Source organism: Camelina sativa, chromosome 5, assembly GCF_000633955.1.
Source record: "Camelina sativa cultivar DH55 chromosome 5, Cs, whole genome shotgun sequence".
Taxonomy (NCBI): domain Eukaryota; kingdom Viridiplantae; phylum Streptophyta; class Magnoliopsida; order Brassicales; family Brassicaceae; genus Camelina; species Camelina sativa.
Window position 1 is genome coordinate 32,334,761 of NC_025689.1, and position 23,458 is coordinate 32,358,218.

The 23,458-nt window shown below is 37.4% G+C and overlaps 8 protein-coding genes across 10 annotated transcripts; 4 read left to right on the plus strand and 4 right to left on the minus strand.

Moving 5' to 3' along the window:
- LOC104788191 (probable fructokinase-4) lies at positions 3,235–4,808 on the plus strand. Its single transcript, XM_010513908.2, has 4 exons — positions 3,235–3,693; positions 3,883–4,215; positions 4,314–4,430; positions 4,520–4,808. Exons 1-4 carry the CDS (start codon positions 3,292–3,294, stop codon positions 4,646–4,648), a joined length of 981 nt encoding a protein of 326 aa, XP_010512210.1. The 5' UTR covers positions 3,235–3,291; the 3' UTR covers positions 4,649–4,808.
- Positions 4,761–6,667, minus strand: LOC104788190. Its single transcript, XM_010513907.2, has 7 exons — positions 6,415–6,667; positions 5,938–6,047; positions 5,703–5,852; positions 5,409–5,611; positions 5,211–5,321; positions 5,099–5,140; positions 4,761–5,011 (listed from the first exon to the last, which is right to left on the minus strand). The coding sequence occupies exons 1-7, from the start codon at positions 6,515–6,517 to the stop codon at positions 4,852–4,854; spliced, it is 879 nt and encodes a 292-aa protein (XP_010512209.1). The 5' UTR covers positions 6,518–6,667; the 3' UTR covers positions 4,761–4,851.
- LOC104788192 (protein YIF1B-like) lies at positions 6,786–8,634 on the plus strand. The gene is made up of 5 exons (XM_010513909.2): positions 6,786–6,942; positions 7,368–7,540; positions 7,621–7,719; positions 7,808–7,959; positions 8,058–8,634. The coding sequence occupies exons 2-5, from the start codon at positions 7,370–7,372 to the stop codon at positions 8,443–8,445; spliced, it is 810 nt and encodes a 269-aa protein (XP_010512211.1). The 5' UTR covers positions 6,786–6,942; positions 7,368–7,369; the 3' UTR covers positions 8,446–8,634.
- LOC104789785 (leucine-rich repeat receptor protein kinase MSL1-like) lies at positions 8,736–10,061 on the minus strand. Its single transcript, XM_010515433.2, has one exon. The coding sequence runs from the start codon at positions 10,019–10,021 to the stop codon at positions 8,759–8,761; it is 1,263 nt and encodes a 420-aa protein (XP_010513735.1). The 5' UTR covers positions 10,022–10,061; the 3' UTR covers positions 8,736–8,758.
- Positions 12,448–13,964, plus strand: LOC104788195 (RHOMBOID-like protein 13). The gene has a single exon (XM_010513915.1). The coding sequence runs from the start codon at positions 12,732–12,734 to the stop codon at positions 13,539–13,541; it is 810 nt and encodes a 269-aa protein (XP_010512217.1). The 5' UTR covers positions 12,448–12,731; the 3' UTR covers positions 13,542–13,964.
- LOC104788194 (protein STRICTOSIDINE SYNTHASE-LIKE 13-like) lies at positions 13,654–16,181 on the plus strand. 3 transcript variants are annotated; one of them, XM_010513912.2, is made up of 5 exons: positions 13,654–13,739; positions 14,047–14,822; positions 14,920–15,204; positions 15,284–15,451; positions 15,590–16,181. In XM_010513912.2, the coding sequence occupies exons 2-5, from the start codon at positions 14,443–14,445 to the stop codon at positions 16,002–16,004; spliced, it is 1,248 nt and encodes a 415-aa protein (XP_010512214.1). In that variant the 5' UTR covers positions 13,654–13,739; positions 14,047–14,442; the 3' UTR covers positions 16,005–16,181. The 3 variants fall into 3 exon arrangements, with proteins under 3 accessions (XP_010512214.1, XP_010512215.1, XP_010512213.1); XM_010513913.2 differs by lacking the exon at positions 13,654–13,739 and adding an exon at positions 13,927–14,021 and having other exon boundaries at positions 14,397–14,822; XM_010513911.1 differs by lacking the exon at positions 13,654–13,739 and having other exon boundaries at positions 13,984–14,128; positions 14,397–14,822.
- Positions 16,241–21,992, minus strand: LOC104788196 (flowering time control protein FPA-like). Its single transcript, XM_019246156.1, has 7 exons — positions 21,488–21,992; positions 20,065–20,307; positions 19,753–19,809; positions 19,431–19,609; positions 18,408–19,043; positions 16,833–18,182; positions 16,241–16,495 (listed from the first exon to the last, which is right to left on the minus strand). The coding sequence occupies exons 1-6, from the start codon at positions 21,764–21,766 to the stop codon at positions 16,850–16,852; spliced, it is 2,727 nt and encodes a 908-aa protein (XP_019101701.1). The 5' UTR covers positions 21,767–21,992; the 3' UTR covers positions 16,241–16,495; positions 16,833–16,849.
- Positions 22,149–23,341, minus strand: LOC104788197 (60S ribosomal protein L38). The gene is made up of 3 exons (XM_019246157.1): positions 23,233–23,341; positions 22,670–22,853; positions 22,149–22,373 (listed from the first exon to the last, which is right to left on the minus strand). The coding sequence occupies exons 1-3, from the start codon at positions 23,233–23,235 to the stop codon at positions 22,351–22,353; spliced, it is 210 nt and encodes a 69-aa protein (XP_019101702.1). The 5' UTR covers positions 23,236–23,341; the 3' UTR covers positions 22,149–22,350.

Genomic DNA, 23,458 nt, shown 5'->3' on the forward strand with positions numbered 1-23,458 from the left:
AAAAAAAAAAAACCCAAAATTGATCACATGTTGATAAATTACGAGATGTGTTATATAAAGCTTGGTTATTAGCTAGTAATTAGCTACATATTTAGGTGAATGATTTTAAAAATTTATTTGCTTACATCTACTGGAATATGAAACACTTATAAGTTACAAAATCATTAGGTCATGGATATATACATCTTATGAGAAAATGTTTTTGTTGTAATATATCTCAAGATGATATCGCAACTGTTGATTTAAAGATTATCAGTCATTCCTTAAATTTTTTACATACAAAACAAAAAAAATGTAAAAAACACATAGAACTGTATATATCAGTAAGTATCTATCTTAATTTTTCTTATTTAGCATTTATCAAAAAACGATTTTTTCTTTTTTTTTTTAGATAAACACACACAAAATAAAATAAAATAAAACTTGGCAAATAGGTCAAAGGTACTTTCGTTTTTTACAAATCACACATTATAATTTTTCAATTTACATAGATTTTTACATAAGACAATAATATATGTGGACAGTGATGATTATCTTTACAAATGAAATAATCGGAAATGAAAGAGGATTAATATATTTATCCAATAACTAATAAAAACCTAGTAATTAATTAACCTTGCGAAATACTCTCTCTATATCACAAAGGATAATCTTTTAGAATTTTTTCTTGTATCATAAAGATTGATTTTCTGTACACTTTTATTAATTAATGTTATGAAGTTGTAAGTTTCAAGAATCATTCAATGAAAATTTCAAAGTTTGATGAAATACTATTGGTTGATAGTTACGAAAAATGTTATAAAAAATAATAATGTATTTATACTTAAATATTAAATAGTTTTCTTAATTGATGTGAAAATCGTAAAACATCATCTTTTGTGATATAAAAAGAGTTCAAAATTCTAACAAATCTCACATTGATACAATTTTGATTTTAGCATATCTGCATCACAAAATATATCCATAAATGATATTTATCGAAAATGAAAGTTATCCTAACAAGCAAAATGAGTCAAAAGAGGATTAATATCTTTTCATTTTATTTTATTTTAGCTAACAATGGATAAGTCCCCAATAATTATTTAGCCTTGTGAAATACGTCACATAGGTCCATGAACAAGCAAAAAGTCTGGTCAAAAACAATAATCACTAAATCACTCTAAACCTCACCAAATCGTAACATACTATTTGTAAGTTTGTAACCAACTAATTAAATACGATAAAACAATATATGTTACCAAACACACAGTTGTGAGATGTGTTATAAAGCTTGATTATTAATTAATTAGCTACATTTTTAGGTGAATTATTTTTTAATTTATTTGCTTACATTTACTATAATATGAACAATATGTATCCCTCGGAAAGTAAACACTTTATAAGTTACAATCATTAGAACATATCTACAAGACGTAGGTCATGAATACGTATATATATATATATATATATATATCTTATGAGCAAATGTTTTTATCCTAATATATCAAGATATTCCGCAACTCTCGATTTAAAGATTATATATTTATATACGAAAAAGAAAATGAAAACATATAGAACTGTATATATCAGTGACTATGTTTTTCATTTTTCTTATTTAGCATTTATCAAAAAGCGATTTTTGTTAAAAAGGTTTTTAATATATAGAATTATAAATCGTATGACGGAGACACGTAAGCCTGGGCATAAAAACCGTAATCGAATACCCAATCTGGAATCCGACCTGAAAAACTGGATTCGGATTGAGTACCGGTTTAGCTATAAAATCTTACTGGATTCTATTTTCTAATAGTCGTGGGTTCGGGTCAGAGTCGACCCGGTACCCGTGCGGGTATCCATTAAACCCGAATATATAAATATATTTAAAAATATTTATAATATTTAGCTTTAATATAATTCAATTATCTAAAATTATAATTATAGTTTTGAATATTTCAATTAGTTTCATAGCTAAATATCAAAAATAATCAAAGATATTTAAAATTATTTGTTATTATAAGTTATAATTTAGCTAAATTTATTGAAATTTAATTAATTTTAAAGATTATTTTTTGGGTATCCGGTAGTTTTGATATTAATTGGGTTCTAAAATTTGTACCTCGAACCGATCTGAATCTGATAGTATCTAAATAGAACTGAATCTATTTATCGAAAAATACCCAATAGATTCTATTTTTCTAAACCTATTTATCCGAATCCGATCGGATAATACCTGAACCCTACCTAACAGATTACCCAAATGACGTCGAAGAAAACATGGAAGGAGGAGTTTTGTTAATTAATGATAAACACACAAACAAAACAAAACTTGGGATATAGGTCCAAACTAATTTTGTTATGAAAAATTCTATAGAAAAAAAAAATCACACATTAAAATTTATCGATTCAGTAGATTTTTACATGAGATAATAATATCCGTGGATGATGATGAAAGAAAGTTATCCTTACAAATGAAATGAAATAATCGGAATTAAAAGAGGATTAGCATATTTATCCAAGAACGGATAAGCCTCTAATTAATTAAACTTGCCCAATACGAAAAAATTATACGAAATCCCAACATTAATACATTTCGATTTCAGCAGTAGTATTTATGGAAAATGACAGTTATCCAAACAAGCAAGATAATCGGAGTCAAAAGAGGATTAATATCTTCTTCATTTTATTTTATTTTATCTAACAACAGATAAATCACTATTTATTACTCCCTCTGTTTCATATTAAGTATCATTTTAAGATTTTTCACACAGATTAAGAAAATCATTAAATTTTCTATTTTACCCTTTATTAATATATTATATATTTTTCTATTGGTCAGTACATTAAATTGATAGGGATAAAATTGGAAAATTTACCAAACATCTACATTGGAAATACAAAATGACACTTATTTTGTAACAAAATTTTCAGCCTAAAATGACACTTAATATAAAACAGAGGGAGTATCTAACAAGCAAAAAATCTGGTCAAAAGCACCAATCACTAATCACTCTAAATCTCACAAAATCATAACATACTATTTGTAACCAACCAATTAAATACCATAAAATTAAATCTTTGTATATGTCCCGATATGATACGATATTATATCAAATCTTTGTTTGGATAATTCTATAAAATTATAGATTTTTTATTTATTAAAAAGTCTTGTGGATTTGACTAAACCAGTCACCCTAACCTAATAACTCTATATAAACCCTTCATCCTCTAATACTCTCTCACCATTATATCCATAATCTAATCTCTCTCTCTATCTTTGTTCCTATCTTTCCGATCAAAACACTCCGACTACAAATGGCTGCTTCCGACGGTGAGAAAAGCTTGATCGTGAGCTTCGGTGAAATGCTCATTGATTTCGTCCCAACCGTCTCCGGCGTATCCCTCGCCGATGCTCCTGGCTTCATCAAAGCCCCCGGTGGTGCACCTGCAAACGTTGCCATCGCCATTTCCCGTCTCGGCGGTCGTGCTGCTTTCGTTGGAAAGCTAGGTGACGATGAGTTCGGTCAGATGCTTGCCGGAATCTTGAAACAGAACGGCGTCTCTGCTGAAGGTATCAACTTCGACACCGGAGCCAGGACTGCACTAGCGTTCGTGACGCTAAGATCTGACGGAGAACGTGAGTTCATGTTCTACCGGAACCCTAGTGCCGATATGCTCCTCCGCCCTGACGAGCTCAATCTTGATCTCATCAGATCTGTACGTTATTTTCTTTACTTTTAATTTATAAGTATTAATTAATATATGACACGTAGGCTAAATATTTATTGGTCTTTCACATTAAATTAGCGAACGGTGCTAGATCGTTACCGTAACGGTTGATTGGTATGCGTAACGTAGATGTGAAGTTAGGTCAATGAATTGATCTGTTTTGTTTTTGTTATACAGGCTAAGGTGTTCCACTATGGATCAATAAGTTTGATCGTTGAGCCATGTAGATCTGCTCACCTGAAGGCCATGGAGGTGGCTAAAGAAGCTGGTGCGTTGCTCTCTTATGATCCAAACTTGAGGCTTCCTTTGTGGCCTTCGAAGGAGGAGGCTCAGAAGCAGATTCTTAGCATCTGGGACAAAGCTGAAGTGATCAAAGTCAGCGATGAAGAGCTTATGTTCTTGACTGGATCTGATAAGGTTGATGATGAGACTGCTTTGTCTCTGTGGCACTCTAATTTGAAACTTCTCTTGGTTACTTTAGGTGACAAGGGTTGTAGATACTACACCAAGGTAAAAGATTTTGGAAGAGCACATTTTATCTTTGCGGGTCTGAGTACTTTAACCTTTGTGTTACTCAAGTTGTGATCTTGTCTCTGTTTTGATTACAGAGCTTCCGGGGATCTGTTGATCCTTTCCATGTGAATGCAGTGGATACAACTGGTGCTGGTGATTCATATGTCGGTGCCTTGCTTTGCAAGATCGTTGATGACCGTGCTGTGCTTGAGGTAAAATACGTAACAATTTATATCATTATTGTTATGCACTTTCGGCATATTTGCCAAGATTCCTGACTGTGTTCCTTCTGTTTTGACAGGACGAACCTCGTTTGAGAGAAGTGCTAAGGTATGCAAATGCTTGCGGAGCCATCACTACAACAAAGAAAGGAGCAATACCTGCTCTCCCTACAGAGGCTGAAGTTCAGAGCCTCCTGAAAGGAAACTGACTTACAAATAGTCTGAAGTTTTTGGATTTCACGTTTTAGTTTGGCTTTTTTCCTTTTTTTCCTTTTGCTTTTGGCTCTGTGTTCTTGTAGAACTGACCAGAGAACCGTTCGATTCTGTTTATGAAACTCATTTTATTCCACATTCAAGGGTTTTTTTTTTAAGTTAATCTTTTGGATCACTTTGATGAATAAACAACTCTCTCTTAAAGAACAATTGCTTGAGGATAACATTCAGAAACTTGCAAATCCAATGATCTCCAAATGTGTTTGCATTCTTCCCACCTCGAACTCATCCTCTCCAGAAATGTTTCAGCCCACACTTCCTTGCAACCTTCCGTACTCAGATCATATGGCACCGAAAAACTGCAAGCATCACAATTGTATTAGTTAATTTAACAGATGTGTTGTTGCTTAGGCAGCAAAGTCACAATCGTATTCTGAAGTTCTTACCTTGTTAGCTCTTCTAAGTGGGAGTCCTCGGTGGTCCCGTTCCTGGAAGATCTTTGAGTTAGACATTACAGCAATAATAAGAAAGTAGAGTTCCAAATAAAAAATAGCCAACCTGGATACTAGAACTTTGTATATGCGGAGGGATTTGGTGGATAGGTTGTAGATTGCTTCTTCTATGTGATCTGTGCCGAATAGATACACAACCGGATAGTCCAGCAGCCATCTGCAAATATCAATTGAACATTATTAAGCTTGATGGCGTGATCAACTAAGATAATCTGATGGAGGTTGAAATGGATGTGAAACTTACCCGTTTAAGGTTGGGATTGTAACTTTAGTGTCATGTAAACAACAACTAAGATCAATGAATAAAGAAGACTGAGAAGAGTTGGCCTCATCAAGTGCTGTGGTGGTATCAGTATTGCTGTCTTCTAAAGGAAATGTCGAAGAGAATAGCTCCTGAATCAATCTAAGCTGCACCCCCAGATTGCTTTCCTTGCTTTGTTTTACCATCTTGACACAAACAAAAGCAAAGACAAGATAAATTCAACATGAAAAGAGTAACCACTTAAACAAAACACACAAGCTTAATAAAAGGAACAACCTTTGGAGGATCTTGTTCCAAGTCGACAAAGAACAATTCGGGTTCTGAATCCAAGCTGGAACTTACAAACTTGGGTAGTCTTCTTACATTTATCAGGTAAATCATATCCTCAATAACCATAACCTTCAGTTCTTTGAAAACAGGTAAACCCTAAAAAAGTGTGCCAAGACACAAGCAGGAATCAAATCAAGCTACAGACATACTCAAGTACTTGAAGAGGGAATAGAGTCTAAACCTCTTGAACAAGCTCAAGAAGGGAAAGCAAGCGATCCTGTAGCTCAGGCATCTTTCCACCATAGTCAATCATCACAACTGGTCTCATTCCCGTGCACAATGCCAGAACATCTGCCCCAAAATAAAAACCCTTTAAGCATCGGTTATAGATTCATTCAAGCAAATGGTAAACTGAGATCATACTAGAGTCGAGTGTTGGTATTTGAACGATCTATGATGTTAAAGTTCAAAACTTTATGATGATTGATCTCTAATAGGGAGTGGAATGTGATAAACAACAACCAAAGGATCATCAAGCTTCAATCTGGATACAGAATGAGATCTAAAGAATCAAAATTTTATCGTTCCTAAGGAAATTGGAAAGTGCAGATACTCAGAGAAAGTAATCAAGAATCCCTAAATTGAATCATAAGCTTCCAACAGTCGCAGAACAAGAGGAATCACAAAAAAGTGGAATCAGTGAGAGCGGAAGAAGAACCTATTTCGAGGCGGCGTTTGGAAGCGGTCTTGAGTCGCCATTTGATCTGAGTGAGACAAGAGCTCAGAAACTGAAGCACTTCCTCAGAGCTTGGAACCTCCATCTACGCAAAAACAAGACTAAAAACATAAAGTTTCTCTTCTTCTTCTAACTCCACCGAGAAGAATCACTTTCACCTCACTCAAAGCAGCTCGCGACGCTACAGAAAAGTTTTTAATAACAGCCCTGAACTTTCAATTTATTCGCATAAAACACCCCGAATTTCAAAATAAAACTTACTTATTTATAATAATGACACGTGTATAATTTTCATTGGATAAGTGATGAAGAAGAAGAACCTATGGTCACACGTGCGAATAAGAGCGCGTCACACGACCTTGGATCTCTCTATGTATGTTGTTTATGTGGTGACGAATTCTTCACTTTTCGCAATTCACCGGAACTTGACGCCGACGAACTGATCCAATCAACCGGAGAAAGCAAGAAAGCGATAGATCTATCTATTAGCTCCTTCACAGTTGCTTTCAGGTCTGCGTTTATGTTTCCTTCTTACTAATTGCTGATTGATCTTCGCCTTGTTACAATTTTTTTTCCGAGTTTTCTTCTATGTTTATCTTCGATTTTGTCCGGTTCACATAACCGAGTTTTCTTGCGATTTCTTGTATAATAATTGCGTTTTCCATGACCGGAATCTTGATTGTGTTCGTATGTTTAGTCACGGATGAAATCGGAAAACCCTAGATTAGTAATGTAGTATATTCTGGTTTGCTTAGTGAACTCTTTGAAGGAAATAGAGAAAACGTTGGGACTTTGTAAACGTTTGCTTAGTAAATTCAGGGTTGAATTACATTGGGGCAAACGTTTGATGGTTTTGGACTTGTTAAGGGACTTTGTAATCAGTCTAGTTTACTAACGGTAAAGCTCTTTGTGTTGGTTTTTGTTGAAATTGCCAGAGATGTATAATAACATGGGACCTCAGCCTGGGATGCCAATGCATCAGGCTATTCCTCAGCCTAGCCCCTTTGGTAATCCTTTCTCTGGACCTGGCTCTGGACTTATCAGGAGTGGTTTGGGAGCTTATGGGGAGAAGATTTTCGGATCGAGCTCTGAGTATGTGCAGAGCAACGTAAGTAACCTCCTCTTCTCTCTTTGATTTTCTCCTATACAGGGTGTTTCGTTTGTTTTAACGGGTTGATATGTAAACAGATAAGTCGTTACTTCTCCGATCCCCAATACTATTTTCAAGTGAATGACCAATATGTGAGGAACAAGTTGAAGATTGTTCTATTTCCATTCCTTCACAGGGTAAGACTCAACCTTTTTTTTATAATGGCTTTTTATTTGGCTTTGTATTTGGGATTATTCTCATATATGAGTTTTGCTGCAACCGCAGGGACACGGGACTAGAATTTCAGAACCAGTTGGGGGTAGACTTTCATACAAGCCTCCTATATACGATATAAATGCACCAGACTTATACATTCCGCTTATGGCATTTGGAACCTATGTTGTTCTTGCTGGTTTGTCACTAGGGCTCTATGGGAAGTAAGTTCTTTATTTATTTTGTATTTATTCATGTTTATGTCTTTTAGAGTGCATTTGTTCAACCTTTTGATTCCTTGTGGTGAATTTTAATTTGGTAGGTTTTCTCCAGAAGCTCTGAATTGGCTTTTTGTGAAAGGAATGGTTGGCTGGTTTTTGCAAGTCATGCTGCTGAAGATATCATTGCTTTCACTGGGTAGCGGAGAAGCACCCCTCTTGGATATTGTGGCATATGCAGGCTATACTTTCACGGGCCTTTGTCTAGCTGTTCTTGGCAAGATAATCTGGGGATATTCTTACTATGTTTTGATTCCATGGACCTGCTTATGCACCGGGGTGTTCTTAGTGAAGACAATGAAGCGTGTTCTCTTTGCGGAAGCTAGGAGTTGTGACTCAAGCAGGCATCACTACCTCTTGATCTTTGTAGCTTTAGCCCAGTTTCCTCTTCTGATCTGGCTTGGTAACATTAGTGTGAATTGGCTCTTTTGAAATGCATTACGTTTACGTCGTTGGGAAAAACACCTCGGAGGTTATGTAGCAGGATTTGGAATGTCCTCCTGATGGAGATATGGTAGTTGAGGTTTTTTTTTGGTGTAGACTTCTGTTCTGTATGTCAAACATCAATATGGTAAAAGAAAAAGTTTTTATCTCAAATACACATCTCTCTTTTTTGTCTTCTTTTTTGAATGTCGTTTTTCATATACTACATTTCTACTATGATGAGAACCGAACAAGTACATGAACTTTGGTTTTTGGTAATTATGCTTTCTAATACAAACTGTCTGCCATCCGCATGATCTCTCTACTCCAACCTCCCAAGCACAGCATTGGTGCATTGCGATTTTGGCTTTTGTGGTCCTTGGCAGATCGGAACGTTCTTTGGACATTGCAGACAGTTATTGGAAAAGTTTCCTCTGATCTGTTTGGAAATCTTTTGAAACTCCTCAGGAAGTGAACCTGACAGGTAGTTGTTCTCCAAGTATAAGCTTCTCCATGAATTCTCGAGTCTTTTCCCATAAATCCTAGGAATATCACCAGAGAACATGTTGCTCCGTAAATTGATATCCTTTAGGTTTTCATAACTCGCCAGGTTCAACGGAAGGTGACCCTGTAAATGGTTTCCTTCAGCATCAAGCATGCGCAGGCGTGATCCTGTAACCTTAATAACCTCTAGAGATATGAACTGGTTAAAAGACACATTGATGCGTGAAATATCAGGGAATGTTAAGATTTCATGGCCAACAGTGCCTGAGAATCTGTTCTGGCTCACGTCTAATGACACAAGCTGTTTCAGCCTATGCAAGGGCGATATACGTCCAGCAAGGCTATTGAAACAGAGTGATAGAGTTCTAAGACTTGGGGGAAGCTTCGGAAGCGTTCCATAGAGATGATTGTTACCGAGTTCTAATACTTGTAGCTTCCACAAGCCGTTGAGCGCAGGTATTTTTCCATCGAGATGGTTGTTTGATAGGATCAGGTGAGTCAAACTTCTCAAGGCTGAGATTCTTGGAGGGATTTCACCGGCGATACTGTTTGTGGACAAGTCTATGGTTTTGAGCTCCTTGAGCCGCGTGATTTCTTGGGATATGTCTCCGGTAAAGAAATTTTCGGCGAGAGAGAGTTTGGTGAGTTTCCTGAGTTGGAACACTGATTCTGGCACTGGACCGCGGAATCTGTTCTTGTTGAGGCTAAGGACTGTGAGCTCAGTTAGGTTTCCTATTTCATCAGAGAGGAAACCGTCATAGCCGTCATCATCAAGGTCGATCTCTGTAACTCGGCTCGTCGTGTTCTCCAGAGGGAAAGAACACATTACTCCCAAGAACGTCCCTGAGCCTTCACAAGGGTCTTCAGAGAAGTCCCATGTACTGAGGTAAGAGGATGGAGAGATGGAACTTGGATCAACGCTGCGTATTATAGCCTCTAGAGCTTGAATATCTGAACGAAGAGTGGCTGAGAAAACTGATGAAGGGACAATGAGTGAAAGAATTAGTAAGAACAAGGACATGGTGAGTAGTAAGGAAGAAGAAGAAGAAGACGAAGAAGATGGTTGTGTTTTGGCAGCCATTGCTATGGTTTCTTCTTTAACAGGAAAGAGGGAACCATTTCTTTTTAAGTGAGTAGTCTTGTAAGAAGAAGAAGGTGGTGCATGTTGAACCTAATTGGGATCTAACATGCTTCAAAGGTTTTTTGGTATGTTATTGGTGAGATTCACATCTTTGTAGCATCATCATAATAAACTATACATCAAACCAAATATGGACCGACTCACATAATTTACACAAAACTATTAAAATTTAAATAACAAATTTCGTTTTTTTTTTGTGTGTGTGTGTGTTTTCATTAATAGTTTGGATGGGGATTTTAATTAATTTAAACCCACTTTACAAAAACTCAAATCGGAAAAAGTATAGTATGAAATATTCAATTAATCTTTCTGATTAATTTATGTTAAAAAGAAATAGAACAAAAAAATCACAAACAGAATAAATAACGAATGGTTATTGTAGTTGTTATGAAGTTTTCTTTGAAATCAAAGTTTTGTTAAACTCACGAGACCAGGGGCGGATCCGTTTATTAGAGGGGGGTGCAAGTGCATCACATAAAAGTATAAAATGCTTAGTTTATGCATACTAATTAGTGATGTAAATAGTCTAGTGGTTAATGGTGCACCCCATAATACTTGAGGTAAAGGGTTCAAATCCCCAATTGAACACTTTTGGGTTATTTTTGCACCCCTTCAAAAGATTTGTTGGACCTCAAAAGATTTGCTGGATCCGCTACTGCACGAGACAGACAAGTGTCAGATTGAAATTTGGAAAGTTAATTTAGAATTCAATTATTTTTAGAAAAACAAGAAGAAATCTAGAGGTGATCATTGGAGCAATTATCTAAGAAAAGACAATTGAAACATTCCACCAAATATTTAAATTTAGTAATTCACTATATATAGAAGTTCGATTTTACATTATAAATAAGTCGATTATTCAATCAAAGATTTCAAAAAGAAAAAAAAAAGAAAAAAAAAACAAGAACCATTTAAGAACTTAATAAGCAACAATGGCCATCGAAAAGAGAACCATGATTGCCTCCTTCGTCATCGTACTGATGATGGTAACGATGATCGTGAGCAATGTTGAGGCCCGGAATCATGTCAAAATCAAGCCCCCAACAAACAACAAGTTTTACTTTTTCTAAATTGATGGCTCATAAAATGTTTACAAGAAATAAATGGTTGCTTCAACGAGGAGCTAGCTTCAAGCATTGGTGTTAAACTAATGTTTTATGTTTTTCATATATTTCACTTTCATCCTCTTATTTGTTTAGTCATGGATGGAGTTATCTGAATAAAATATTGTAACAAAGAAAAAAAGAGAATAAACATATTTGAATGAATTTATTCTAGTTTCAATGACAAAATTGTTTCTAGAAACTCATAACATTGTTCATATATCAATATATCCTTAACATTAATACTATTACTAAAATTGTGTTATCGAGTTATCTTGTGTTTCGAGATTCATTGTAACTTGATTGATGTAAAACAACAACGTGAGACTTATTAACACTGAAAATTACATAGTTTTCAAATTTTGGTCGGAACACGTCGCCAAATTTTTAATGATGATAGTAGTTTCAGTATAGTGATGAAACGAACGTAGTTTTGATATCGTCATTGTCGGTCATCGATAGAGACAGGGAAACCAAACATACGTACTACATGCTTATTCTGTCTTAAGTAGAAGACGAACACTCTTTACCAAAAACGTAGAAGACGAACATTAATCTATAATCCAAATGGTTATCAAATGATCTATACCATCCTTCTGATTCCAATTTGTCAATTTGACTTAAACACACACCAAATAAGAAGTAAACTGATTTGATTAACTTTGAAACTATTAATATGGTCTCCGATTACAAGCTTAGCATTTTTAATTACTATAATACTGTATGTTTCGGAAAAAAAAAAACTCTCGACAGATAGAATCAAAACTTAACATTATAGCACCATTTGACCCCAACAAAAAAAACATAATCTAGCATCAATATGTTATATAGTTATCGAATTATGGGTGGCAAGATTAAGTAAGTAATGTTATAGAATCATTATTTAACTAAGGTTTTTTTTTTTTATCAACTATTGGACCACAATTGGTTGGTCTATTAGCCAAATTCCTACATTCGTAGGAGCCGGGACTCGATCCTGGATATGATGGTGCCTTCTACAAATGAACTTACCTTCTACCACTGCACTAAATTCATTTCACTATTGAACTAAGGTTTATCTAAAAAAAATTAAAGAGACAGTCAAAATCGAGGGTGAATTATGCAAACATTTGGTCAACGTAATTTATATAACTGGACTGAAAATTTATGGTGTTAGGCCCAGTTCCATTACCACTTTAGGCCCAGTTCCATAAAGTCAAACCGACGAAGACCAAAAAAAATGTTTGGGTTCTCTGAAGGTTTTGTGTTTGTGTGATACGATCTGATAATAAAAAAAAAAAAGAAGAAAAATTCTCAGGAAACAACACGAAGAATCGATAGAATCCAATTCTCGAAGAAGAAAGATCTCTCTTTTTCAATCCTTCTGGAGAATTCATATTAGTTTGGTCTGTGGGTTTAGCTTTAAAGGTTACTGCTTTGAGTTTACTCCGCCCCCAAAATTAAAAAAAAAACTTAAAAACTTTTATTCAGATCTGTGTATCAAGCTCATTGTTGATTCTGTGGATTTAAAAAGGGAATTTGAGAATTTGGGTTTAGATTCTTTAAGTATGGGAAGGCCTTTGTTTTATGATATCATTGAGAAACCAGCAACGAGCTGCATCGTAACGATATGCAGTGTGATTTGGTTTGTGATTCAGAAGAAGAGTATTGGCTACTCTCAAGTTGGATTGAGTTACGACACTGCTATTGAAGGGCACTATTGGAGGATGATCACCTCTGCTTTATCACATATTAGTGTCTTGCATCTTGTGTTTAACATGAGTGCTCTCTGGAGTCTTGGTGTTGTTGAGCAGCTTGGTCATATTGGTCTTGGAACGGCTTATTACCTTCATTACACTCTTGTTCTTGTTGTGTTCTCTGGTGTTTTAGTTATTGGGATCTATCATTTGTTGATTGCTAGGTTCAAGATTGATTATTTCCGGAGAGTTACAGCTGTTGGGTACTCTTGTGTTGTCTTTGGTTGGATGACCATTCTCTCTGTGAAGCAACCTTCTTCAAAGCTTGATCTTTTTGGTCTTTTGTCTCTTCCCATTAGCTTTGCGCCGTTCGAGTCACTCATTTTCACTTCCATCATCGTACCACAAGCTAGTTTTCTAGGACATTTGTCAGGAATCCTTGTTGGCTACGCTATTTCGTGGGGTCTGATTGGCGGGATGAACAACTACTGGGCTCTTACTATGCTTGGTTGGATCATTGTGGTTTTTGTTTTCAGTTTGAAGAAATCGGGTGCTTATGATATCAGTTTTCTAGAGATCGAATCGCTTAGTGATGCTTCTTTACCTTCAGTGCGGTTTATTGGAAACGGCCGGACCTTGCAAGCCAGTGCAGTCCCTCTTAGTGGAGTGGAAGTTGTCTGAATTTTCAGTTTATGTTCAATATTGAATGTGGGAACAAAGTTCTTTTCATCGATGAAGACCGAGAGTTGGTAAACAAGCTTCTGCAGTTCCAACCGAATGAACCGGTGTTTAACAGATACTTAAGGCTTGCTTGAACTGTTTGTGGGAATGCTTCGTGGATAATGTGGTGATTGGAGAAGGATTACACGTCTAATCAAGGTAGTGGTGTTTAGGCATCATTACAGATGAATATGACCGTCAATTGTTTTGTCATGTGATTGATGTATAGTTGCGTAAGAGTCCTGTGTCTTACCTAAAGATTCCATCCACTAGACATGTTTCCTCATTTGTGACCTTCACATTTATTTCAATATGAAAGCATGCCACCAAACAGTCTTGTATTACTCGTTTTTCTTTGATATATTGTAGGGCTAATTGGTGAAATTAGCACAATGTGACATTGTATCTGTTTTATCATCTACACTTTTTCAATTTCACAAGGTAATTTAGATGAATTTTTCTGCAGGTCTCTTGGACTAGAGCAGTGTCTTCTTTTGTAACTAATTTCCATCTTCTGTCATTTCCTTGTTTAATATTCCAAAAAGAAGGTAAGAGAAGGGTAGAACAATCACCGTATCACAGTTTCAAATTTTTAGTTATGAGAAGTTGTAGGTTGGATGATTATTTCGAAGCTCTATCTCAAAAATAAAGTCATGTCAATTGTATTTGGTATCAGAGTGATCTGACTTAGATCAACTTTTGACTAGTTCTTTGTCTCCTTTATACCTACTTTCAACCCAAATTCTATTCACAGAGTTTGCATTTCTCCACAACTATAATGTTCGACGTTGCTTATATAATCTGTACATTGATCAGGTGAATCTGATCTTACTTTCTGGTCCACCCTCTGAGCACTTTAAAAATGGAGAAGAAAGGCCAGAATGGTGGTACATATGACTCATTGTTGACTCATCATCCGATTCTCTGTATCATTGCTTTATCTGTGATTTTTATAGCGATCGACCCCTTTCACATAAGTCCAATTGGGGGTCGTGAGTTCAAACCTGTGAAGCACGAGGTTGCTCCATACAAGCAAGTTATGGAAAGATGGCCAAGAGACAACCTTAGTCGACTGGGTAATCATGGGAAACTGGAGTTTGTGGACCAAGTCTTTGGTCCAGAGTCATTAGAGTTTGATAGTTTAGGTCGTGGTCCATACACAGGGTTGGCTGATGGAAGAGTGGTTAGATGGATGGGTGAAGCAATTGGATGGGAGACATTTTCCGTGGTAACATCAAAATGGTAAAAGATTACTATATATATATTCATCACTTCCTTTTGTGTGTAGAGAGTTTTGTTTCAGGTTTTCTAATTGATGGTTTGTGTTCATGAGAATTAGGTCAGAGAAAGCTTGTGTGAGAGGTGTGGATTCAACAACAAATAAGCAATGGAAACACGAGAAGCTGTGTGGGAGACCTCTTGGTCTGAGATTTGATAAAGAGACAGGAAATTTGTACATTGCAGACGCTTACTATGGTCTTCTTATGGTTGGTCCTGAAGGAGGGATCGCTACGCCTTTAGCTACTCATGTGGAAGGAAAGCCTATACTATTTGCAAATGATCTTGACGTCCATAGAAATGGCTCTATCTTCTTCACTGACACCAGCAAAAGATATGACAGAGCGTAAGCAACAAATCTGATATTCTTGCTTTGTAGATATGAGAATTGTATGATATGAGAATTGAACTTGTACTTCTTGTAGGAATCATTTCTTTATATTACTGGAAGGAGAATCAACAGGAAGGCTTCTAAGATATGATCCACCTACCAAAACAACACACGTTGTGCTGGATGGTTTGGCTTTTCCCAATGGAATTCAGCTCTCTAAAGATCAGTCTTTCCTTCTCTTCACGGAAACAACCAATTGCAGGTATAACCATATAGATGACCCTTAACATCCAGACAAGACTAAGTCAAACTCCATATTTATTGTTTCTCTGCCTCAACTTTGTGTTTATATTGATGTATCTATCATTTCATTTATCTTTATCAATATGGTATATAACAGATTGGTGAAATACTGGCTGGAAGGTCCAAAGACGGGTGACGTAGAGGTGGTGGCAGATCTCCCGGGATTCCCAGACAATGTAAGAATAAACGAAAAGGGTCAGTTTTGGGTTGCAATAGACTGTTGCAGAACACCGGCACAAGAAGTTCTTACAAACAACCCTTGGATAAAAAGCATCTACTTCCGGTTGCCAATACCGATGAAGCTGCTGGCGAAAACGATGGGGATGAGAATGTACACTGTGATATCGAGATTCGACGAGGAAGGTAAGGTCCTGGAGGTGCTCGAGGATAGACAAGGCAAGGTAATGAAGCTTGTGAGTGAAGTGAGGGAAGTTCAAGGGAAGCTTTGGATTGGAACAGTGGCTCATAACCACATTGCCACTTTGCCTTACCCTATAACAATAAATCAATGAAGAACTTTGTTGTTGTAGTTCCCTAGCTTTTGGTGTTTCTTTATATCCTCTTGATTTAAAATTCATGAGGATAGGGAAACAATATAAACAAGTTGATGATTTAACTAAATCATCTCTCTGTAACTAATTATCTTCGTTTTGATTCGAGTTCCATTGGACTGATTCGTCTTTTGTTCATTAAATTCTCTTTCTTCAGTCTCATATTGTTTTGTATTTTTATCATTTGAAATACGAAATATAAGAATTCTAATTACTCAATAAAAATCTAGAATCACACAATTTGTACAGCCTAGAAACGGTAGAATGCAAACAATTAATATAAACACATTTTTTTTTTCTGTTTGACAAAACGAAAACAGTGGGTTGATCATAGCGATGCCCCATGTGTTGTCGTCTGGTTCGGAAAGAAGCTCTATGCGACGTCATCCTTCGTCAACACACTTTCTCCATTCCAACATAACAGTAACGGCATGTCCAAAACTAAAACCCACCTGTCGATTATTATTGAGGTTGTAAAGATCATTTTCATTGAGATTTATATATAGCAAGACAAATCTGTCGACACACACAGAGAAATAGTGTACAGTTCAATCTTGTAATTTTCACACGGTTTCTATAAAGAGATGCAGCGTGATAAGCTTCAGATATCACACATACTAATAAACAGTTTCGCCAGATAATTTGTTCACGAAGACAAAACGTAGCAGGAGACATCACAGCACAAGAACCTAATACCCAGCTAAACTCAGCACGGCGCGCATATGCAAGACGAGTAGAAAATAGAAATCACTTTATCACATGCCAAAGAGCAAGAATAGTGAATATTACCATGGGGGCATGTGGAGCTAGTCTCCAGGGCCTTGTCCAGTCGAAGCATTTGATGGCAGTTGCTGAATCTGCTGAAGTAGGTTAGCCGCAAACTGTAGAGTAGACTGATATCGCTGGTTCTTATCGACCTCACCATCTGATGTACCTTGTCCAGCTCCAGGGAGAAATGACTGAAGCTGCTGCTGTCCTTGGCTAGACGGATCCAAGTTTGTCATGTTCGCTAGTGGCGGCATCTCAGTTTGAGATTGGGAAGGATTTGCGTTATGCCCTTGATTATTTGTCAGACCATGATAATTACCTTGCTGATAATCCTGATAACCATGCACATCAGGGTTCTCAGCTATAGGGGCCGGTATGTAGTTTTGATGAAGCATGGGAGCTTCAGGCTGATATTGCTGTCTCATTTGTTGAGATACAGCTTGATGTGAACCTTGAGAGTAGATTGCATAACTCTTCGACGGAGGAATAGGTAACGGAGCTTGCGGAGGTGTACTAACAAATGGTGCTTGATACTGCATACCACCATGGACCATCCCACTGGAATGGCTCTGTGTGCGTGACACCGGAGGATAATGCATCGGAGGAGGAGGAGGAAGAGGAGGAGGAGGAGGTAGTTGCTCCACGGGATTGTATTGACTGCCTAATTGTTGGAATGATAGATTTAATCGGTCAGAAACCATTGGTTGATCAAGATTCCAGGCTTTTGATGGAGCTTCTCCATTGGACAGTCCAACGGACTGGTGACTTTCAAAGGCAGTAGATTGAGAAGTTGTAGGGAGCAAGGAGGCCAGAGTGGCTAAAAGCTCAGGTGTTAGGCTAACCCCGGATTGAGGCATTACAGTGTTAGGTACAGAAAACGGCTCGCTTGAAGGACCAAGCAATGATTTTGAGGGAGGCTTTGATTCTTCCTGCATACCTCTGTTGTAATCAAACACAGCTCGATCTTCCCTAGCAGCATACAAACCGTGATGGGCATTGGCAGGTGAACTCTGAGATTTATCTATATACGATTGAGAAATGGGATGAGATTCTTGTCTATATGATGTTACAGCAGGAACCTGTGGTGGGGGCAACTTGAGAACAACACCATATAACCGTTCTGGGCCCGACACTTTGAGCACATCAGTTAAGAAATCCGATGGAGGAACCAAAAATAAAGTGGTTCCATCGTCTAATTTGGCCACACCTGCTCGGTTCTTTGAACCAAGGTAGCGGAGAAATTCAGTAAAAGATGCGAAATCATCTTCGCTGTCTGGTAAGAAGAAAACTATTTCAAATCCAATGGCTTCGGTGTAATGTTTGGCAAGCATATCCAAACCGGTTCTTGCTGAACAATTGACGGTCTCAGGGCTATTAACCATTCGAAAAACCGAGAATCAGCAATCAACAGCAGTGTGATCAATGAGGCGAATCAACACTACTACATCCAGTTTGAGATCAAAAAGTAGACAATACACAGATTACCTAAAATATCAAATCTAAAAGAATGAACAGATAGATAACTTCTCATCAATGAACTACATAACTTCCTATATGTACAGAAAAAAAGAACAGAAAGGCGAAAAGGTTACTCACATTTCAGTTTCAATCCCCTTTCCAATAGGTACACAACGAGCATGACAAACAGGAGTACCACCTTTGGCAATGATTCCTCTCCACATGATATCAGTATCAGGAAAACCACGACCAGGCCTCGCTGCAACTGAACCACGCCCATATGACCTGTTGAACGTAGTGACACGATCATCTATCGAAGGAAAAGCATCCACTGATCCATCTCTACGGGTTCTTTTGGGTTCTCTTTCCAACTGAGCAGGATCATATTCTTCCCAAGAACCAAGGTTTGACCTAACGGGTAACCTAGTATTTGGTGCAGGAGACGGGAGTATTCCAGCTCCAGTTGGAGATGGCCTTCCCCAGCTTCCTTTCGTACCAACCACATCATTATATTCTGCACCACTATGTGAACGTTCAACGCTTCCTCGAAAGGGCCTCATAGGGCCAAGAACCCCGCTAGAATGTGGTGAAGACATGAACGGAGGATCATTGACGAACATCTCAGGCCTTGATTGTTTGGCACCAGAATGACAACCAGTATCATCTCCTCGTCCAAGGGGAATGTCATCGTTTGTGTACATAATTGTAATTCTTGGATTATTGAATAACCTTCCCTGTAGTCCTTCCTTAGCACAGCGGGCTTCGTCAACGCTCCTAAACTCCACAAGCGAAAAATGCCTTGATGGGTAACTAATACATCTCTCAATCTCGCCAAAGAGTATCATACTGTTGTGTAGCATCTGTTCGTCAATCTGAACAGAAGGAGGGTATCCAATCCGCAGTACATTACTTGGTTGGCCGCTTCCTTTACCATCTCCAAATGACTGAGGGTACTGTTAAGCATATTACAATCAAACCTTAGAAACTTGGCAAGAACAAGGGTTTGTCGTAAACTCTTACAATAATGAAATGTCAAAGCCTATAAAGATACACATATCACCAACAAAAAAAGAAAAGTTCTAGCAATAAGTCTAACCTGTTGTTTAGCACTCAAACTGCCATCCCTGCCATCATTAGAGCCATGCCATGGTTCCTAAANTCCTAAACTCCACAAGCGAAAAATGCCTTGATGGGTAACTAATACATCTCTCAATCTCGCCAAAGAGTATCATACTATTGTGTAGCATCTGTTCGTCAATCTGAACAGAAGGAGGGTATCCAATCCGCAGTACTTTACTTGGTTGGCCGCTTCCTTTACCATCTCCAAATGACTGAGGGTACTGTTAAGCATATTACAATCAAACCTTAGAAACTTGGCAAGAACAAGGGTTTGTCGTAAACTCTTACAATAATGAAATGTCAAAGCCTATAAAGATACACATATCACCAACAAAAAAAGAAAAGTTCTAGCAATAAGTCTAACCTGTTGTTTAGCACTCAAACTGCCATCCCTGCCATCATTAGAGCCATGCCATGGTTCCTAAACAGAGAGAAAAGTGTTACATGGTTTCGAAATGAAAAAGAATCAAATACATTCTGCAATGTAAATGTTAGAAGAAAAATAAGAATAGAATGAATCAAGCAAATACTCCTTGATTTACAAGAAAGTTTCCAGCCATAGAAGTCATATCAAACTCATGAAACTTAAAGCACTCGTTTGCAATTTCTGACAAAAGGATCACTAAAGCAAACTCATATGTTAACATTTAACTAAGACCGACCAATGAATGCTTACTTTTCGTGGCCCTTGTGATCGAAGAAAATCAACTCGCAAATAGCTACCACCTATTCTCTTTCCGTTCATGCTCTTAGCCTGTATGGCATCGTCAATGTCATAAAAGTCAATAAAGGCTGTTTTGCGTTCCCAAAGAAACCTGAAATCTTCGATTTTCCCAAATCTCCTGAACTCTGCCTCCAGGTCATCCTTTGAAACACTTGGGCTGATTCCACCCACCCAAAGACTCTTACAAGGCTTTGCCTGCAAACAGTTAAGTTCCATGAGAGCCAATACGGTATATCCTAAAGTTGAGATACGAACGTAGTTGTCATGAAGAGAACTCTTGACATATAAAACACTTAAGAAAAAATCACACTTGAGTTAGAAATCCACAAGACTCGTCAATTCATATAAGCTGCTATCCTAAACACAAAACGCTACTTCAGAAGAGCCATTCTTTGATCACAAGGAGAACCACGTCCTCCTCAAAATCGGCAACACCTTCACTGCAAGCAGTCTCAGTGGTTGATCATTCCACATTTGACTCGCGTTTAGATAAACAACCATCTAACACTCAGCTGAGATTTGAGCGAAAGAGCAAAGATGCTGATAGGTTATTCAAATTGATGAAATAAAAAACCATCCACCATGCGTGTATAAACCTCAAGATTATATCTCTGATGGCTAAACGAGCTACGAGGATTGTATTATCAGTGCAAATGCCATCACTAGCGTTGATTAGTGCACGACAAGCTTTTTTTGCACAATCTGCACCTTCTCCAACTCCCCAGTCATAACTTGAGATCCAGAGAGTACCATAGCTTAGGATACTGATACCTATCACTGTAGCTCGATACACTAGCTTGCGAATTTAAAATGCGAACATTCGTGCCAAGAGTGTCGGGTACAAAAGAGCTGCAAAAACTCAATTTTGCTACTATTTTTTGGGTTCATACTCAACTTTGAGATATTGACATATAGCAAACTGTATCTGGAACGAGCCTCCTGATATCACAGATCCCTAAAAACGCTTTCATGACATTGACATGATCAAGAACCTGAACAGAGTGATTTATGTTGACGCTGATCCAAAGACTAGTTAGAGAGACCAAAGACCAGCAAGCAGCTATTATGGAATCAATCTGGCTCCTGCCCAATGGATATGAGTTTACGGTGGAAGACGAGTTTGATACACATTTGCTTTCTTGTTCGTGATTCGTAATGTGTGATTTCGGAATTATGTCGCCACAACACAAACCATGAATCTGGGTTCAAAATTTGATAGGGCACATATGCACTAAACACGACTAGATGTAACAATTTCACTACTAAGAGTATGATGAATCCTCAAAATCGATCTAGCCATAAACAAACGGTAAAAGAAGCTAAGGAAGAAGAAACTAAAACAGAAACCTAAGAAAACGCAGAGATGAGAACGAACCGGTCGAGCGAATTCGATCTTAATCTGACTCCCATTCAAATAACAACCTTGAAGCGCTTCCTTGGCCGCCACAGCTTCTTCAACACGCCTGTAGTAAAGAAACGCGAAGCTACGGGATGAGTAAACCATGATTCTGTCGATCTCACCAAACCTTGCAAACAAATCGACTACATCGGATTCCGTAGTCTCTGCCGTCAAACTACCAACCCATAGATTGTTCGATTGAAACCCAGATCCGTCTGGCTCTCTTCCTCTCGAAGGCTTCATCACTGGAGCCATCACCACTCCACACCACTCTTTCTTCTTCTTCTTCTTCCACTCACCGTGAATTAGAATCCCCCAAAACGCAGAATTGTCTCCCGAATTGTGAGACGAAAACTTAGAAGATTGAGCGCTGTAAATGGAGTCTCTAAGGTGTTGGCAGGTTGAAGATAACCCAACCAAAGAGGCAAAGCAAAAAATAAACGACTGCAATCCTTCAAAACGACGACGTTCGTTTATCTACTTCACCAACGACTTACAAAACGTTAGCGTTTTATCGGAAAGTTTTACTAATTTGTTTGAAGATTTCAGTATAGAGCCATGATTAGTTTCGTTGTTAACAGCTAACTCATGTGCGTGCTTATATCCAAAACTCTGTGATCTTCTTTGGAGATCAATATATTACTAACCAAGTCGGATTAGCAAAATACAATCCATTCTCATAATAGTCTTCAAAGTTTATAACAAAGAAACTCAAGAAAGTCTGAATCATAGTAATTCAAAAGACAGAGAGCGAGCAGAGAGAAAAACCAAAATCTTCTAAAGACAAAGGGTATATAAAAACTTCCAACACTGGTGGTAAACCCATCATGACAAGATCTTCAAAGGTCTTGAACACTCAAACCTGAGATGAAGAAATGGCAATTTCATATCACATTACTGATAGAAGAAACAGAAAAACTTATAGCGGCAAAATTCTTAACATGTGAGTAATAATAATAATAAGGCTTCACTAGAATTACCTAAATCCATCAACTATCATGATACTATAGAGCTTTCTAGTGATACATTACTCAAAACTTGAAGGAGTGTATCCATCCATACACCACAAACTCTAACAATGTTATGATATACGAGGTTTCACAAGTATATGTTTGAGCTATATTGTTATAGCTTGAGAAAGAGATGAGATAAAATTACCCGGAGGAAGAGACTGCTTCAACTTATCAGCCTTCTCTTGGTCAAAGACACATAGTGTGTAGAGGTACCTTGAGCATCTGACCTTGAACTTAACAATGTCCTTGCTTCTCTTAATCTTCACAGACCTAGCATCCTTCCTTCTCGCTGTCAAAAGGAAGTCCTTGATTTCGTGGATTTGCTTCGGCTGCACACATCCAAAATCAAAAAAAAAAAATCCTATTTTCATTTCAATACAAACTCAGAAACCCAAAATGACTCAACAACAACAACTCATAACAACACTTTAAGAAAATGTTTGTGCATGATGAAACTTAAAACCAATTGATCAGTAACGAGAACTAACACTTAATCTACTTAATCTACTTAATCTACTACAAACCTTACAAAATCCTAGTTCAGAAGACTAATTCCGCAAAGGATTAGATTACAAAATGACGTTAAAGAGCTATGAAGACAGTGATAACAAAAAGGGCGATGATATGAAATCAAACAGATAAATCTTCTATAGCCTCATAGAAGAATGATAAGAACTGAGAAAGAGAGAGAGACGACGAAATTTTTACCATTGTCGGATCTGATTTTGGTGGCTGCAACTTTTTTCTCTTCTACTCAGCAAAAAGCAAGAACCCAGCGTCGGGAAACAAATAGAGAACCCTAAATATGAAGAAAACCCTAGAGTGTCATATACACGAATTTCCAAATGTACCCTTTAGATAGGCCCAGTAATCCGACAATTTCGCTATTGGGTTTTTAGTGGCCCAACCCAAGTAGTTTTTGGTTTTTGTCTTT